We start from the raw sequence: 19,309 nt of genomic DNA on the forward strand, positions 1-19,309 counted from the left end.
GTGCCTTTTTCAGAAAAATTCTTTCTTCCTATTGACTATTTGCACATAATATCTTCCAGTACCGTATTTTAGCTTTCATCATATTTCCTTATAGTACAGGGTGATTATAATAACACGTTTCCCCATGAAAAAGGAATGATCTTAGGACAATGAAACTTTGTGGAAAAATTTGTAAGGATATGGAAAAAAAAACACTGAAATGAACACATTTTAATATCCACATGAGAGGGTAACATTTGTTAATTGCAACCCATATTTATGTTCCACGTTACAAACATTGCTCAATGTGACAGCCATCTGCATTCACAACAGTCTGGAACCACACTAGAGGTACCATTTTACTATTGTTCACAGCACTTTTTGAATAGTGGACCATCAAATGTTCAGCTGTCATGACAAAGCTCAAGCACTGCTTCAAGATTGTGCATTGCATTTAGCATTCCGAGCCATGGCAACAGTAACTACAACAATTTGTGGTGCAATCGGCCACAGGCCTTTCCTTTCCCAGGAGCAATTTCCAAATCACCAGTTAATTTGAACTTTCGAATCATGGCCTTCTCTATATTCCTTTAATGTGCTGACACTTATGAACAGTAGCAGCATTACTGCTGCCCCCCCAAACAGCTTTCCAAGCAAAGCTCTACTCATCTTGTCCAGACCCATGTTGATTGTCTGCAACTGTCATGCACACTGACACTTGCGTTTCCACCCTACATCACCATACCAATACTGGCATCATGACACTAACACTACTAACAGTGCAAATCCTGCAAACAAAGTCTGAAGATCATTCCTGTAAAGAGTGAAAGTTAATCATAACCACCATCTACATATTGTCTGGCTACACTGTCCCAGTTGACTACATTGTGTTGGCTCTAAGACTTGACTGTGGCAAGAAGTTGTCAGTGAAGTGGATGAAGGGAGAAATTGGGGCAGGGGCGGTTGATGGCTGGAAGGTTGAGATAGCAGGTGCACAGGAGAGGAATAGGGCACTGGTGAACTCATTCTGGCTGCACGCAGAGGGAGCTGTGCATAACATATGATGACATGGAGTGGTGTTTGGGAATGGAAGTAGATCAGAGCAAGAGAAATCCTATGAAGAAGAGCGTATGAATGCAGGATGAGTAAAATTAGAGTCATGGGACAAGGATGGAAGAGATGTGGAGTAACTGTTAATGGAAATTGAGGCCAGGAGGGTTATGGGATCAAGGATGTGTTGCAAGGACAACTCATATACATGCAGCTCAAAGAATCTAGCACTGAAGGGAAGGATCCAGATCAGATAGCCTGTGAAACAGTCATTGAAACTGTCACTGAAACACATTTTGTTCAGCAGAAATGGTATACGCCATGACTGCTTTCAAAGGTGACCCTACCTCCAGGATAAGATAAGTTTATGATGTGACATACTGGATGAGTGTATTGGATAAGTATTGTACCTGGGTCTTCCACAAATGTAAGAATCATGTGACACGGGAGTGAGTACAGATGTGGCATAAGGTTGGCCATCTTCCAATATCCTGAATGATGGAAAAGTGTGCGAGTTCAATGGTGGCAAGATAATATGAAACGGACTGAATTTATAGTAAGGCCACTGCTTAGTCTGACAGCTGTACTGCTTTTTATACTGTTAAAATATTCACCTTCTTAAAAAAGCCTCTTGCATACTTCACCTGAAGATGAGAGCCTACTCTCAAAACACAGCACGCCACTTGGGATATTATCAAAAATTTAATGAGGTTGAGGCAGATTTTATTTTACTAGCTTAGCACCTGCTGCGTCGCTCACATTGACTATGGCGTGCACAGCTTCTTTTTTAATCAAATTTTTAAGTTGCTCACAAATTGCAACACTTTCTAGACTTTTTAAAATGATTTAAGGCCATAGAAACATGGTCTTTTCTGAATGTACTTCTGACCAAAAAAAGCATTCAAGGTTTTTGTTCCCTTGTGGTGATATTTCCTAAAAACTTTCAATCTCTAACACATATTTCTTTGTCTCAAAACTCTCTTCCTAAATGATTCCTACAGTATAAGAGCAACAACAGCTGAACATTTCAAGTTTCTATCCTTAGTGGTTTGCACTGGGTGGTGATGAGTCAGTGAGGGAGTGAGTCTGTCGGGACATTGCCTTTCACATACAGAGATTAAGATTTCACAGCCATTCTAAACCACCTCAGATTATTTCAGGTTATAGAGGTACTATCTCCTTAATTTTATACCTTTCTGTAAATTCTTCAGTTTTAATCTGCAGTTCATCTTATATATCTGAAGTTATTCAAATGTCTTGAAAACTACACACTGGATCAAGAAAGTTATATTCCAATTTGTGTGTCTTGGAGGGGGCATCCAACAACACCACAATCGATCTCCACCCATCACTTCATCCCGTGCATGGGTGGCAACTCTGAAATCTTTATTGGGAATCCCCATTTTTTATTGCAGATTACAATTCTACAGCAGAATCTATATATTTTGTCTGGAGCATTTTGCGACACATGGTGGCACTGTAATAGGAGAGAAGCAGTGGGTACATATTCATAATTTTGACCTGCTACTCAATGGCTATAGAATATCCAGTGGCACATGGGACCCCTCACCTCCATGTTGCAAAGGCAGGACAGGCTAGTATTTCATGAGGTTTAATTGAAAACACCATTCGCAACATTGTATTCCTCCAACATATCAAAGAGGAAACTACTCAACACACCACTGTGGTCATGGTTCAAGGTGAATGCTACTCTACTTTTCCCATTAGAATAAGTGTTCAAACGTAGTACTGTCAACTTCAGTACACCTAGAGATTTGCTTTTCAAATGACATGGCAGAAGCATATCTGTGGGAATTTCAGCACAGGCGTTTATGATGTGGTTGACCATGTTTTCATGGCTTTTTGGCACTTGCTGGTATATCTTGTCTTTCAAATATCCTAAGAGAAAAAAAAATCAGGTGACATCAAATCCAGCGTCCTAGTGGGCCAATTAGTAGTGCTACCTCTGCCAATCCACTGACCAGTGTAAACACAGTCTAGTACCTCCTGCACTTCAATTGCGTAATGCGCTGGGGAACTCACATGCTGAAACCACATACACTCCTGGAAATGGAAAAAAAGAACACATTGACACCGGTGTGTCAGACCCACCATACTTGCTCCGGACACTGCGAGAGGGCTGTACAAGCAATGATCACACGCACGGCACAGCGGACACACCAGGAACTGCGGTGTTGAACGTCGAATGGCGCTAGCTGCGCAGCATTTGTGCACCGCCGCCGTCAGTGTCAGCCAGTTTGCCGTGGCATACGGAGCTCCATCGCAGTCTTTAACACTGGTAGCATGCCGCGACAGCGTGGACGTGAACCATATGTGCAGTTGACGGACTTTGAGCGAGGGCGTATAGTGGGCATGCGGGAGGCCGGGTGGACGTACCGCCGAATTGCTCAACACGTGGGGCATGAGGTCTCCACAGTACATCGATGTTGTCGCCAGTGGTCGGCGGAAGGTGCACGTGCCCGTCGACCTGGGACCGGACCGCAGCGACGCACGGATGCACGCCTTGACCGTAGGATCCTACGCAGTGCCGTAGGGGACCGCACCGCCACTTCCCAGCAAATTAGGGACACTGTTGCTCCCGGGGTATCGGCGAGGACCATTCGCAACCGTCTCCATGAAGCTGGGCTACGGTCCCGCACACCGTTAGGCCATCTTCCGCTCACGCCCCAACATCGTGCAGCCCGCCTCCAGTGGTGTCGCGACAGGCGTGAATGGAGGGATGAATGGAGACGTGTCGTCTTCAGCGATGAGAGTCGCTTCTGCCTTGGTGCCAATAATGGTCGTATGCGTGTTTGGCGCCGTGCAGGTGAGCGCCACAATCAGGACTGCATACGACCGAGGCACACAGGGCCAACACGCGGCATCATGGTGTGGGGAGCGATCTCCTACACTGGTCGTACACCTCTGGTGATCGTCGAGGGGACACTGAATAGTGCACGGTACATCCAAACCGTCATCGAACCCATCGTTCTACCATTCTTAGACCGGCAAGGGAACTTGCTGTTCCAACAGGACAATGCACGTCCGCATGTATCCCGTGCCACCCAACGTGCTCTAGAAGGTGTAAGTCAACTACCCTGGCCAGCAAGATCTCCGGATCTGTCCCCCATTGAGCATGTTTGGGACTGGATGAAGCATCGTCTCACGCGATCTGCACGTCCAGCACGAACGCTGGTCCAACTGAGGCGCCAGGTGGAAATGGCATGGCAAGCCGTTCCACAGGACTACATCCAGCATCTCTACGATCGTCTCCATGGGAGAATAGCAGCCTGCATTGCTGCGAAAGGTGGATATACACTGTACTAGTGCCGACATTGTGCATGCTCTGTTGCCTGTGTCTATGTGCCTGTGGTACTGTCAGTGTGATCATGTGATGTATCTGACCCCAGGAATGTGTCAATAAAGTTTCCCCTTCCTGGGATAATGAATTCATGGTGTTCTTATTTCAATTTCCAGGAGTGTATGTTGTTGAATGTCAAGTGCATCATCCTGCAGTAGCACTGGTAGTTCCTGTTCCAAAATCATTTGATATTTGTGTACATTAAATGTGTCATTGATAAAATATGGACCAAAGAGTTTGTTTCCCATGATGACACACCATATGTTAAATGAACAAGGACGTTGATGGTGAACTTGACATAACCAGTGGGATAGTCTACACTTCAGTAGTGCACATTATGCTGGTTAACACTACCATGGTTTGTGAACGCAGACCCATCAGAAAACAGTACCTTGGTAAAGAACGTGGGAGTCGTTTGTATTTGTTGACATGCCCATTCACAAAACACTACAGTTATGGAAATCGGCAATATGAAGTTCATGATGTAGTGATACGTGGTATAGATGATACTTGTGATGATTCAGTACATGATAATACAATCTACGGACATACTGGAATTGTGGTTTAATTGCCGGTGCTTATACATGGGTTGTGGTGCACTGCCGCTAGTACAGCTATTTCATTAGATTGTCCTGTAACTCACTGGTTTTCTTTTCTTTTGCTGGTATGAATACTGCCATCACGCATTTTGTGCAGGCAATAATCATTGCACAAGTATTGTTATGTTTATAGCAGCTATCCATTCTACATCTGCACAATAAGTAAGCTACGGTTACAGCGTACTGCTTGTTCTGATACGTCATAGTTCACTACACAGCCACAATGGCACATAGTGTAGTCCCCTGTTCAACATGTCGGAGAAATACAAAGTTGCAAATGCAGTTTCCAATTAGAAGTTACGAAATACAGCCTGTCCTACCCTTGCAACATGGAGCTGGAGTCCCACATGCCATTGGATATTCAAGAGCCACTGAGTAGCATTTTGTAAATTATGATTGAGTACCTATTTTCTAATCCTCCAATTACAGCACCATCTTTGTTAAAATGAAGAAAATGATATTGCAGTAGAATCATTATTTGCAATAAAAAATGGGAGTTCCCACTGAAGATATCGAAGCTGCCCCTGCCACCCACGCTTTGGGTGGGGTGTCAGGTGGAGTGTGGTGTTGCTGGATATCCCTCTAAACAAATTGGAATAATAACTTTTTTGATCCAATGTGCAATTTTTGAGATATTTCAATGTCTTCAGTTGAAATTTACACCCTGTGTGTGTGTGTGTGTGTGTGTGTGTGTGTTTTCTCCACCAAAACCCATGGATCGATTTCAGCCAAATTTGGTACAACAGGCTTCACAATTATCAACATTGTGGAGGTTATAATCTCCTAGCTCCAACAGGATTGGAAATATGCTCAAAAAAGTGTTTTCTCTAACCACTGGTGTATGGGCTGGGCTAACCTGCCCTACTTTACAGGGCAGCCTACACGCCATGGCAAGAAATGGCTTTCAGCCCCAGATGTGTAAGCTGCCCTGCATGAAGGGCATTTTGAGTTGCAGCAGTACTGGCCTGCCTTATTAACATTAAAAATAAAAAAAAAAATAAAAAATAAAAAATAAAGTTTTCAAGTGCCTTACGTGCAGGCTGCCCTGCACAACAGGTATGCTGTGGGAGCAGTATCTGCCTACTTTATCAATCTGCTTAGCAGAAGCTTCATGAGCAGATGGGCCCAGCTGGGGGAAGACTGAGATAGACAGAGGAGAGGTGGGATAGTCTGAGAGGGAGTGGTGAAGGGTTGGACAGAAAGAGGGAGGAGATTTGATAGGGAGAGAGGTAAGGAAGACATGGAAATAGGGCAGGGGGACATGAATAGGGAGATGTGAACAGGCGGAGAGGGACAGAAGGGGGCAGGAGAGGATGGAGAGAGAGATACAGAGATAGGGAGGGAGGACAAGAGTGGACGAGGGGAGAGGGACAGGGAGAGGGAGGGAGAGGGGGAGAGAGGGGGGAGAGGGAGAGAGAGAGAGAGAGAGAGAGAGAGAGAGAGAGAGAGAGAGAGAGAGAGAGAGAGAGAGAAGGGGAGGAGAACATGGAAACAGAGAGAGGGAAGAGGAGATGGGCAATAGGAAAAAAGAAGGAAGGAGTATATGGGCAGAGAAGGAAGGGAAGAGGATGGAGATTGATGGAGGGTGGCAAGAGGAGATTTGCAGAGGGTAGGGGGGGGAGGAGATTGGCAGAGAGGTGGGGAAGAGGAGATGGGCAGAGAGAGGGTTGCTGAGGGTGTGTTAAATAAACGTAGAAGTCTGAAAGACATGTTTTGGCTGCTATGAGGGGTCGTGAGAGAGGTTTGACGGAGGCCCTTGTACTGGTGGTGTACAGTGGTCCATCTCAAAACCCAGTACTGTTAGCATTTGTTACTATTCTCAATTCTCATTTCTGGACCTTCAATTTGATAACACTATCTCTATTCACCTTTGCATATTTTCCTGTACCTTCATGTGCCAGATGTACGTTGTTGAATCCTGTACTTAACAACCCCTCTTTTTCTTAATTTTTAGCACATACTTTGCTGACCTCACATATATCCAGCCACTGATCTGTCTTGCACTACCATCCCTCCATTCACAAAATTCTAATGCTCCACAATCCAAAATTCCCACATCCCATCTTCCCCTAGGGCAACTAGAGAAGCATGTGCAATGCCGCTTCAAAAAACTGTTTAATCTGTTCACTTCACATCCGGTTCATGAGACTCTTGGCATCCTGTTGTAGCTGCCAAAGACTGCCATGCACAGCTGATAAATTTACCACATTCTCAGAAACTCCCTCCCGTCGCCCTCAGAACCCAGAACCTACACAGAACTAAACACAGGCATGAACCTGTCCTCCAAAAGCCTCAGTCCTTTCCAAGGGCCATACCTTTTGCTACACTCCCAAATTCAGTTATGCTGGACTTGTTAAAGATCCTCTCCTTCACCTGGTCCCTTCCGTGGAAACACTGTTTTAACTATCAATCAGGTTCAACCCAAAACCACTATTGAATCCTGCCTGACTCAGTTTACTCTTCCACTGAACCGTAATCCACACACCCCTCCCCCCTCCACCTCACAAATTAGCCCTTGTTAACTATCCAGAATTTCCTAAATTCAAAACCTTGAATCACCATCATTCCCAAATCCCTTAACATGGACAGCAACCTCACATCCACAGAAAAAAAACTGCAGTCTAATCCTATCTGCTCGCAAAGGCTCTACCAGTGCGGATTGGATTGGATTGATGAGGGGGGAGAGACCAAACAGCGAGGTCATCAACCGTTGTCCTCCCGAATGTGAGTCCAGTGTGCTAACCACTGTGCCATCTTGCTTGGTACCAGTGTGGTTATGAACTGCAAAGATTATCCATCAGCTGTCAGATACCTCCATCTACAGGCCTTGCCACAGTGACTCCATTCCAGAAATCAAGCAGGGTCTCCAATCCCTCCTCAAATCATTAGGTGCATCCCAGAACCTCTCCCCTGAGTCTGTCTCCCCACCCTCTCTCCCCCCCCCCCCCCCACTCCCACCACTCCGTGCACGCCTAACTTCAACATGCTTTCTAAGGTTCATAAATCCTACCACCCGGGGTTACTGTGCACCCACAGAAATAATTCCTGCCCTTCTGGGTTGCCTACCCTATTATATAAGTGACACCAATCATTTTCCGCACTGGTTCTCCACAGTTCCTATTCTGACACCCTGAGTGCTACCATTGCTGTCAATGCCCCCTTTCTCTACACGAACATCCCCAATGCCCATGGCCTTAAAGCTACTGAACACTACATTTACCAAGCCCCAGTTGGCTCCAAACCTACAACCTTCTTCGTGGTCACTGCAGTCAACTATATCCCCAACACAATTACTTCCTCTTTGAAAGCATTACCTACAAACAAATCTGGGGTAAAGCAATGAGCAGTTGCATGGCACCATCATTTGCTAACCTATTCATGGGGCACCTAGAGGAATCATTCTGAACTGGTCATAATCCCATACCCCAAAACTTTTTCAGGTTCATAAATGGCATTGTCTACATCTGGACTGAGACTGAGCATGCCCTCCTCACAATACTCCAGAATTTCAACACCACCTCCCTCATTTGCTTCAGCTGGTTCTCAGCCCAAATTGCCACCTACCTCGACGTCGATCTCTGCCCACCTACCAACAACCAACAATACCTCCACTCTGACAACTGCCACCCATTCCACGCAAAGAAATCCCTTCCATACAGCCTAGCCACCTGCGGTCATCACATCTGTAGTGACAAGAAGCCCTCTTCAAATGCACCAAGGATCTCACCGAGGCCTTCACAGACCAAAATTACCATTCCAACCTAGTCCAAATGCAGATCGCCCATGCCTTGTCTCACCAGTAACATACCATCCCTTACATACCCAATGTATGGCCACAAAGGAGCACTCCTCTCATGACTCTGTACCACACAGGACTGGAGCAAATGAATCAAATTCTCTGCTAGGGTTTCCAACTATCTATTATATGAAATTATAGGAATGTGTCTGTCCCAAAGAGCAGACACCAGCATAATCCATAGCTGTGAAACATGATATGTAAACTGAAAGAGAATCACTGCTGTCAACTGCAGCAGGACTGCAAATAGGTGGCACTCGGTGGGAATGTGAGACGGCCATGAAATGTGCCAAGGTAGTCCACACAGTTGCGATGATGCTGTGTCCCGGATGATGCAGTGGTTAATGCATCTGCCCAGTAAGAGGGAGATTCCGGCTTTAAATCCCAGTCCAGTACACATTTTCCCTCATCACAGCTGATTCCACGTAATGTGCCGCTACAGCTGAGAGCAGTGATCCCCTTTCAATTTAGATTTTGACTATCTTTTGTCGTTAACTGAAATGAGAAATAACTTCCCCACTATCTATCACACACTGGTATTCCACTGTCCACCCAACACAAGTAATATCCTTGTCTGTCCTTACTCCACCCCTGCTTTTGACCTCCATCCTCAAGACTCATGTCCCTGCAATAGACTCAGATGCATCACCTGACCCATACATTCTTCCACCTACTCCAAGCCTGTCACTGGCATATCTTACCCTATCACAGTGCCAGCTGTGAAAGCATGTGATCTACAAACTTAGCTGCAACAGCTGTGCCGCATTCTACATGGGTATAACTACTAAAAAGCTGTCTGTCTGCACAAATGGCCACTGCCAAACTGTGGCCAAGAGACAGCTGGACTACCAAGTTGCTGAACAGGTCACCCAGCACAATGTGCTTCACTTTAATGACTGCTTCACAGCCTATGCCATCTGGATTCTTCCCAACAGCTGCTCTTTTGAACAGTAAAAGTAGGAACTCTCCTTATAACATATCCTTTGTTCTGTGACCTCCGTGGCCTCAGCCATTGGCAATCCCATCCCCCTACTCCCACTACAGTACACACACACACACACACACACACACACACACACACACACACACACACACACACACACACACACCCTTCTGCTCTGCCGACAGAGTTACAAATTCTTTCCTCTTCTGTATCTAGTTCTCTCTGCTGCCTTCCCCCACACAATCCTCTTCCCACCACATCTTTTCACACACCCAGGCAACACTCGCATCTTTCTGCGGCCCTGCCATGCTAACCCTCCCCTTCCAGCACCACAAAATAAGCTAATTTACAATCCTCTACGGTTAACATATGGATTTATGTATTTACATGGCGGTCAGACAGACAACCCAGTAAGACATCAACTTCCTGTAGTTACAGGAATTCTAGCATTGGTGAAGGTGCACCCCCCCCCCCACTGTTTTAAAATATGATTTCAACAAATCTATTTCCCAACCAACTCATTCCACCAGACCCCCACTCCCCTGTGTGTGTGTGTGTGTGTGTGTGTGTGTGTGTGTGTGTGTGTTTTATTTAGCTGAAAGCTCAGATACACAAACAAGATTGTTACTGTTGCTATCAACTGCTAAATCCCTCAGCCAGGTAGTGAGGGGTTACCTTTATTCTTTACATTATTGCTATCTTTACATTCTGATTTCTGACTCACCAAAAAAATACTGCGTAAACGGCTGGTGGAGCCAGTCTCGGCAACAGCTGCTGCATAGGACACCCATGCAGCATCAGAGCCATGCACTTCTTTTGTCCCATCAAGAACCAGTTCTAGAAGGGGCTCATGTTGTTCACTTTTAACTAATTGGCACATCAATTCATGTTGTAGGGGAGTTTTACAGAACTTTTTAACACAGTTGACATACTCTGTTACTGCCCCCTCCAAATTGTTGCTGAAAGATAAATGTATATTGAGTCACAGAATTTCTGGTATTATGGTCTATTAATTACAAACAGAGAGAAAGTATGGATAACACTTCCCTTCAGGAGGCATAATACATCATACAATATAGAAAAAATCTTAAAAGTAGAAAATAATATTCCTAAATTTTGGAACTATATATTCATCTAGAGTGAGGGAAAAGATTTCTTTGGAAAGGTTGCAACTGAAAAGGGGGGTAGGACTCAGACCTTATGTACAATGTAGAAAACGTATTATCTGTTCTGAGGCAGAAGGAAGGCACAAATGACAAAAAGGCATGAGAGCTGGTGGGGGGAGGACGGGGGTGGGGAGAGACAGACACACAAGTGGTGACAAAAACAAAAGTGAGTACAGAAATAAGTAAATAAATGAGCAAACAATGAGGAATCTTTGGTGTGATGTCACATGTGCGGGACTGCTGTTCAAATTGCTCTCCAATATTTTATTAAGTCTTAGGCCTCAGATACTTATTTCGAAGATTATTGATGTTAATCTCTGCAGTAAGAGTAATTATTAGTGGCTTTTTGTTCATCTAAATTTTTCTTTTTGCATTATTGATTCAGGTGGTCTGCTATTCATGAGTGTACTTACATCATTCACTGAAGTCTCAGCAATGTGTTTACATTTCACAGCATGCAGTTGTGGCTGCAGTAGTTCTAAAGCTAAATACTGACAAAGTTGTTTGTGCACTGTATTCAAATATTAAATTTAGTAGTTTTCCATCATACATCTAAATATTAGCAGTGTGTTTACACTTCACAGCATGCAATTGCAGCTGTAATGATTCTTAAGTACTGACAGTTTTTTTGCACTGTTATTCGGTCATTAAATTTAACAGTTTTTAACGGTCTCTTGTTTTGTTTCTGGTGAAACAGTGGTTTAATAAACTTTCAGAAACTTTCGACCACTGTTTTTCATAAAGTTCTTTGTGCATTGTAGCCATTTATTAAATTTTACACAATAGTTTTCAGTTGATGGTTGTAGTGAAATATTTCAGTAGAGCATTCATCCACTATATTTAATTTCATCAAGTGTTCCAGCGGTCACTTGAATTGTTGGTTCTAGAAAAGAAATTATGTGAGGTTTTTTGTGGTATTGGTATTAGTTATGGTTTAGTAGTATTAATAAAAGCAGTTCCTTTCTTAGTAGAGCACGAAATTCAAGACCACTACTGTTAGTTCTTTAAATAGTTCTTGTGTAGTGACTGAACTTAGGTAACATAGACATTTAGTTTTTTCACTAACTGTTAACATTTTGCCACGAGTGAGAAATGTGAGCTCTGTCATAGGTTTTTGAGTAATGGTTTACCGTGTGAGATTTGTTCCAAGTATATTCATTGGAAGGAATGCAGCGCGGAAGGCAATGGGCATTCTAGAGTGATCCTCCGGAGCAGGAATGTAAAATCTGCGCCCTCCAGGTGCAGTTACAAAACATAAAGGAGGAGCTAGGTAGGTTGAGGAGGGTGAAGGGCACTGGAGAAAGGGAACTGGCAGTTGATAAGAAGACAGTGACGAGGAAGAGGAGGAGGAGATATTCACCCCCCTTGTACTTTGCTTATTATCAATAGACTTGACCAACTGTTGAAGTTTAGTGGAAAGGAGCCTCTTGTAGCTGTAGATGTAGGTGTAGGAAACATACAGTAGTCCTCAGCAGTTAGGAAGCCTAAGTCAGTTGCAAATTCTAACAAAAAGATTAAGGTTTGTTGCCAAGTAGTTCACATGCCAGAGGTGTGGGTCAAGAGTTGCAGAAAGTGTTAGGGAGTGAGTACCATGTCACCAGCTTTGTGAAGCTTTGGTTCAGGTGACTGCTAACATTGGGGAGTCATGTAGGAATTTTACAGAAGAGAATCGGGCAGTGATTGTGGGTGGAGCAGGGAACTGTCTTGATATCAGTATCAGCTGCAAAGCGATTTAGAAAAGATTGCTGTATGGTGTGTCAGGTGGCAGTTGACTCTAAATAACGAAAAGTGTGAGATGATCCACATGAGTTCCAAAAGAAATCCGTTGGAATTCGATTACTCGATAAATAGTAAAATTCTCAAGGCTGTCAATTCAACTAAGTACCTGGGTGTTAAAATTACGAACAACTTCAGTTGGAAGGACCACATAGATAATATTGTCGGGAAGGCGAGCCAAAGGTTGCGTTTCATTGGCAGGACACTTAGCAGATGCAACAAGTCCACTAAAGAGACAGCTTACACTACACTCGTTCGTCCTCTGTTAGAATATTGCTGCGCGGTGTGGGATCCTTACCAGGTGGGATTGATGGAGGACATCGAAAGGGTGCAAAAAAGGGCAGCTCGTTTTGTATTATCGCGTTATAGGGGAGAGAGTGTGGCAGATATGGTAAGCGAGTTGGGATGGAAGTCATTACAGCATAGACGTTTTTCGTCGCGGCGAGACCTTCTTACGAAATTTCAGTCACCAACTTTCTCTTCCGAATGCGAAAATATTTTGTTGAGCCCAACCTACATAGGTAGGAATGATCATCAAAATAAAATAAGAGAAATCAGAGCTCGAACAGAAAGGTTTAGGTGTTCGTTTTTCCCGCTCGCTGTTCGGGAGTGGAATAGTAGAGAGATAGTATGATTGTGGTTCGATGAACCCTCTGCCAAGCACTTAAATGTGAATTGCAGAGTAGTCATGTAGATGTAAGATGTAGATAGGGACAGGGAGTATGATGTAGCTGGTGACCTGGTAAAGATAGCTACTCAAACAGGTAGCACAAATGTGCACTTCATGCAACTATTTCAGCGTCATGATCAACCTCACCTTAATGCTGCTGTTAGGTTTGTTAATGTGGTGCTGGAGAAGGTGCTAATAGTGGAGGGAATGGCTCACATTGCTTTGCTGCCAGTTGAGTCTATCAATAGATCAGTTTCACTAGGTGTGGCTTGCACCTCAGTAGGTATGGGAAGTGGAGGCTGGCAAAGCTTCTAGGTGACAGTGTAGTGGGCGGATCACTCATGGGAAAATTCCTGTAGTAGTTGGTGTGAGAGCTGCACCTTTTTTAGACTGAAGTCAGCTGATAGGTACCCCTGGTTATAGGAAGTCTTTCTAACACAGGAATCACATTCAAAGGAAGTCAGATATCGAAGAAGTGAAGGAACTGGCATATTTTATCAAAATATAAGAGGTATTAAAGATAGAGTTAGTAAACTGCTTATAGGTGTTGACTGACATTATTGGTATGCCGGAGTGTCACTTAAATAATTTTACCAGGATACAGGCTAGCTGGCTGTTTTTCAAGGAGTTCTTTGATGAGTGGGGGAGTGGCCATGTATGTAAAAACCAGTATTCCATTTGAAGCCGTAGACATGTCATGACAGTGCCCTGATCAGATATTTGAATGTTGTGCAGGGGCAGTTGAATTTAGTGAAACTAGACAGCTAATTGTTGTTTTTATAGGTTCCATAACTCTGCTCAAGCTAGGGAGGGTTCTTGGTTCACTTTATAGGAAGTACCAAAATTTACTTGTATGTGGTGACTTCAACATTAATTTTGTATGTGACTGTGCAAGAAAAAGGATGCTGGTAGATATAAATTATAGGACCTGATGCAGTTTCCAACGAGGGTGCAAGGGAACAATAGCATAGCCATAGACAATATTTTTATTCATTCTTCATTACTAGATCAGCATTCTGTTAGTAAAAGGGTGAATCGCCTTTCAGACCATGATGCGCACATTTTAACGCTAAAAGGTTTTTGTACCCAAACGAATGTTATATATAATTATGAACCGTGCAGAAAAGATAATCCAATGGCAATAGAGTTTTTTAAATCTCACTAAGGAACAAGAGTGGAAGGATGTTTATAGTGCCAATTACGTAGATGAGAAATTTAATGCTTTCCGTAACACATTTCTCATCCTCTTTGAAAGTTGCTTTCCATTAGAACATTTGAAACAGGGTACTTGCAGTAAAAAGCAGCCTGAGTGGCTGACTAGTGGGAAAGGATATCGTGTAGAAAAAGTGGGAATTATATCAAAATGTTAGAAATAGTCATACTCAAGCTACAGTAGCACATTACAAACAGTATTGTAAGGTGCTTAAAACTGTTATTAGTACACCAACAGAATAGCTAATTCAGAGGATAAAATTAAAACCATATGGTTAGTCATGCAGGAAGTATCTGATCAGCAGCAAAGGGTCAATGATATAAAGTCAGTTTGTAACAAAAGTGTTTATGTTACTGATAAGTCTGATGTATGTACAGTATTTAGCAATCTTTTCCTGGGCATTGCTGGTAAACTAAACAAAAGCTTAGTTTCTATAGGGAATCGTATAACTCTCTTGGAAAATGCCTTTCTGAGACTGATGTCTGAAATACTCCTCTGTGATACTGACAAGAGAGAGATTAAGTCAATAATTACATCACTGAAGATAAAGGGCTTTCATGGACATGATGGAGGACCTAGTAATTGTAATATTTCCTTTAACAATGGTCAGTTTCCTGAATGATTGAAGTACTCAGCAGTACAGCCGCTGCATAAAAAGGGAGAAATAGATAATGTAGACAGTCTATTTCTATGCCATCAGTGTTTGCTAAAGTGAGTGAAAAGGTTGTGCATGTAAGGATAATTGATCATTTCACTTCACATAATTTGCTATCAAATGTACAGTTTGGTTTTAGAAGTGGTTTAAGTATTGAAAATGCTATATTCTCTTTTCTCTGTGAGGTACTGGATGGATTAAGCCAAAGGTTTTGAACACTAGGCATCTTTTCTGACTTAACTAAGGTTTTTGATTGTGTTGATCACAAAATGTTGCATCAGAAGTTGGACCATTACAGAATACAGGGAGTAGCTCACAATTGGTTCACCTCTTACTTTAACAACAGACAGCAATAGGTCATTGTCTACAGTGTTGAGATTGGCTATGACGTGGGGTCTGAGTGGAAAATGGTTAAATGGGGGGTGTCCCAGGGACCAATGTTGGGGCCACTCCTGTTCCTTATTTATATACATACATCAAAAAAATTTTTGCATCACCCCGGTTCCCAGAACTCCTGAAGACAGATGCTGACTGTTGATACTGTATCACAGACACAGTCCCTTTGACTGTTCAGAGATGTCACCAAACCCACCCAACGATGTATACAACCATGCATGAGCAGCGCCTATTAGGCAGAGGGGGTCTGACAGCCAATCAGTTCCAGTCATTCCACAAGGAAGGATGTACATGGCTCATGTTGTCTGTAGTTCAACCGTGCCTAGACGGTCAGTACCGTGGTTCGATCATGTCCGCGTTGTTACTTTGTGCCAGGAAGGGCTCTCAACAAGGGAAGTGTCCAGGCATCTGGGAGCGAACCAAAGCGTTGTTCGGACATGGAGGAGTTAGAGAGAAACAGTAACAGTCAATGCCAGGCCGCCCAAGGGCTACTACTGCAGTGGATGACCGCTACTTACAGATTATGGCTCAGAGGACCCCTGAAAGCAATGCCACCATGTTGAATAATGCTTTTCGTGCAGCCACAGGACGTCGTATTACGACTGAAACAGTGGGTAATAGGCTGTATGATGCACAACTTCACTCCCACGTCCATGGCGAGGTCCATTTTTGCAGCCATGACACCATGCACCGCAGTACAGATAGGTCCAACAACATGCCGAAAGGACTGCTCAGGATTGGCATCATTCTCTTAATCGATGAGTTTTCCATGTGCCTTCAACCAGACAATTGTAGGAGACGTATTTGGAGGCAACCTGGTCAGGCTCAATGCCTTAGACACACTGTCCAGTGAATGCAGCAAGGTGGAGGTCCCCTGCTGTTTTGGAGTGGCGTTATGTGGGGCCGATGTAAACCATTGGTGTTCATGGAAAGCGCCATAATGGCTGTACGATGCGTGAATGCCATCCTCCAACCTATAGTGCAACCATATAGGCAGCATATTGGCGAGATATTCATGTCCATGGACGACAGTTAGCATCCCCATCATGCAAATCTTATAAATGACTTCTTTCAGGATAACAACACCGCTTGACTATAGTGGATAACATGTTCTCCAGACATGAACCCTATCAAACATGCCTGGGATAGATTGAACAGGGCTGTTTATGGACGACGCGACCCAACCACTCTGAGAGATCTATGCCGAATCGCCGTTAAGGAGTGAGAAAATCTGGACAACAGCACCTTGATGAACTTGTGGATAATATGCCACGAAAAATCCAGGCACGCATCAATGCAAAAGGAGGTGCTACTGGGTATTAGAGGTACCGGTATGTACAGCATTCTGGATCACCACCTGTGAAGGTCTCGCTATATAGTGGTACAACATGCGATGTGTGGTTTTCACGAGCAATAAAAAGGGCGGAAATGATGTTTATGTTGATCTCTATTCCAATTTCCTGTACAGATTCTGGAACTCTTGGAACTGAGGTGACGCAAATTTTTTTTTACGTGTGTAAATGATATGCTCTCCAGTATTACTGGTGGTTATAAAATATTTCTGTTTGCTGATGACAATAGCTTGGTAGTAAAGGATGCTGTGTGCAATGTTGACACTTTTTCACATAGTGCAGTTCAAGACATACATTAAAGGCTTGTACAAAACAAACTAACGCTAAATCACAGTACGACTCTATTTTTACAATTTCTAACACACAATTCAACAAAACCCGACTTTTTTTCACAGAATGGACAAATAATTAGCAAAGCTGAACAGTTCAAATTTCTAGGTGCTCAGACAGATAGTAAACTGTTGTTGAAAGACCACATTCAGGATCTTGTTCAAAGACTTAATGCTGCCACTTTTACTATTTGAATAGTATGTGAAGTAAATGATAGTCCAGCACGAGAAACAGTCTACTTTGCTAATTTTCATTTGCTTATGATGTATGGTATTATATTTTAGGGCAATTCTTCCCATTCTCAAAGGATAACATTGGCTCAGAAACGGGCAGTTCAGGCAGTAAGTGATCTAAGTTCACGAAGCTCTTGTCAACCCCTGTTCATTAGTTTGGGTATTCTGACATTGGCCTCTCATACATATACTCTCATTTCTTGTTACCAATATAAGGTTATTTCCAAGAATTAGCAGCTTTAACTCAGTTAATCCTAGGCAGAAATGTAATCTGCATTTGGATCACAATTCTTTGACTCTTGTGCAGAAAGGCGTGCAGTACACTGCTGCATCTGTTTTAAGAATACATAAATCTTCAGTTATCCACGCGATTTCAAACTGAAATTGAAGTTTCCTCATAGGTCACTTCTTCTATTTTGTTAAGGGGTTCCTTGAAAAATTGACATGATTCTTGTGTTATATGATTGATTGCATTTATATAAACTTTTGGCTTATCTTTTTTTGTTCATAAACATTTTATTTTATCTGTTATTACTTTTATGTTGTAATTTCAAGTTCCAAGACCTTGGAGATTTGCTCCTCAGTTTGGTTCTATGGGAAGGGCATATAAAATAAATAGCTGTATTACCTGGTAGGGGTTATGCTAATGGATATTGGCAGGATGAAAGGACATGTTAAACAGAAAGTTCAAATCTTCAGGGTTTGGTGAAACACTTGACATGTATGATACAAATGAGTCATTTAGTATAGATGCCACTACAGTCTGCTGAAGGGTGTGTCCAGAAATTAGGTTCTGTACATTCCCAAGGCAGACTATCCTGTGTTCATTCAAGCATTAAGCTAGTTTGGTGGTGGTGATTCTTATATAAACAGCTGTACAGCAAACTCAACTCAGTATGAGCTTTACTTTTATTCAACTACACATCTGATACTTTAAAAAAAGCACACCCACATCGTCCAGTCACCCTTAGGCCTTGAAAAGTGTGTTTGGGATAAAACAATGAAAGTCAACAATGGGAAGTCCAGGATGGAATAACAACAATATGAAAAAACAATAATATGAAAAGGATAGACTGCTATTCCTCACAGAGAGGAGATGTTGAGTCAACAATCCATTGTTACTATTCTCCAACGCATTACTTTACTCAGTGTTTGCCTTTCATTTCCTCTTCTTTTCTGTGATTTACCTGTCATATGAGCCACACATTCACACAAGCACAACTCACACACACATGGCCACTGTCTCCAACAACTGAGATCCAGTGGGAAACTTGACTGTTCAGCAGTCTTTTCATTATGTCTGTCAGTGACTCAACACTTCCTCTACGTGGGCAGTAGCAACCTATCCTTTTCATACTGCAATTATGAAAGTATTCTGACATTTTATTACCATTCCCTATTTATTAGGCAATCATCTAAATAATGATGATGATTAAATCTGTTTGACTGGTTAGCAAATAGGTTTGCAGGGCACACAAAGGGACTAACTGTGTACACAAGAGAACTCATAATAATTTAAGTAAATCAGTGATGCAGAGTGTGCAAAGTGTGGAAGTAAATGAATTAATTCTATTCCTGGAATGATGGTTTTCATTGAGTGACAACCTGAGTTGGCGAAACCTTGAAAGAACTGTTTGAAGACCTGGTGTCATGTTGTAATGGACTTATGAAGGATAATAATTTAATAATTATGTTTTCTAATAATTTAAACATTTTGAGTGATTTTGCACTGACATCGTTTGCCTAATGAGAGAGCTTTGTCATGAGGTCAGCCCCTCAGTGTGCTACTC

General features: G+C 42.9%; 1 protein-coding gene across 2 annotated transcripts in view; it reads right to left on the bottom strand.

Moving 5' to 3' along the window:
- Positions 1-19,309, bottom strand: part of LOC126271854 (leucine-rich PPR motif-containing protein, mitochondrial-like) — a 155,168-nt gene that overhangs the window by 26,151 nt on the left and 109,708 nt on the right. For both annotated transcript variants that reach the window (XM_049974188.1, XM_049974189.1), the window contains one exon: positions 10,453-10,687. In XM_049974188.1, the coding sequence (XP_049830145.1) occupies positions 10,453-10,687 (235 nt within the window). The remainder of the gene's footprint in view (positions 1-10,452; positions 10,688-19,309) is intronic.

The sequence above is a fragment of the Schistocerca gregaria genome, chromosome 5 (genome assembly GCF_023897955.1).
Source record: "Schistocerca gregaria isolate iqSchGreg1 chromosome 5, iqSchGreg1.2, whole genome shotgun sequence".
NCBI classification, from domain to species: domain Eukaryota; kingdom Metazoa; phylum Arthropoda; class Insecta; order Orthoptera; family Acrididae; genus Schistocerca; species Schistocerca gregaria.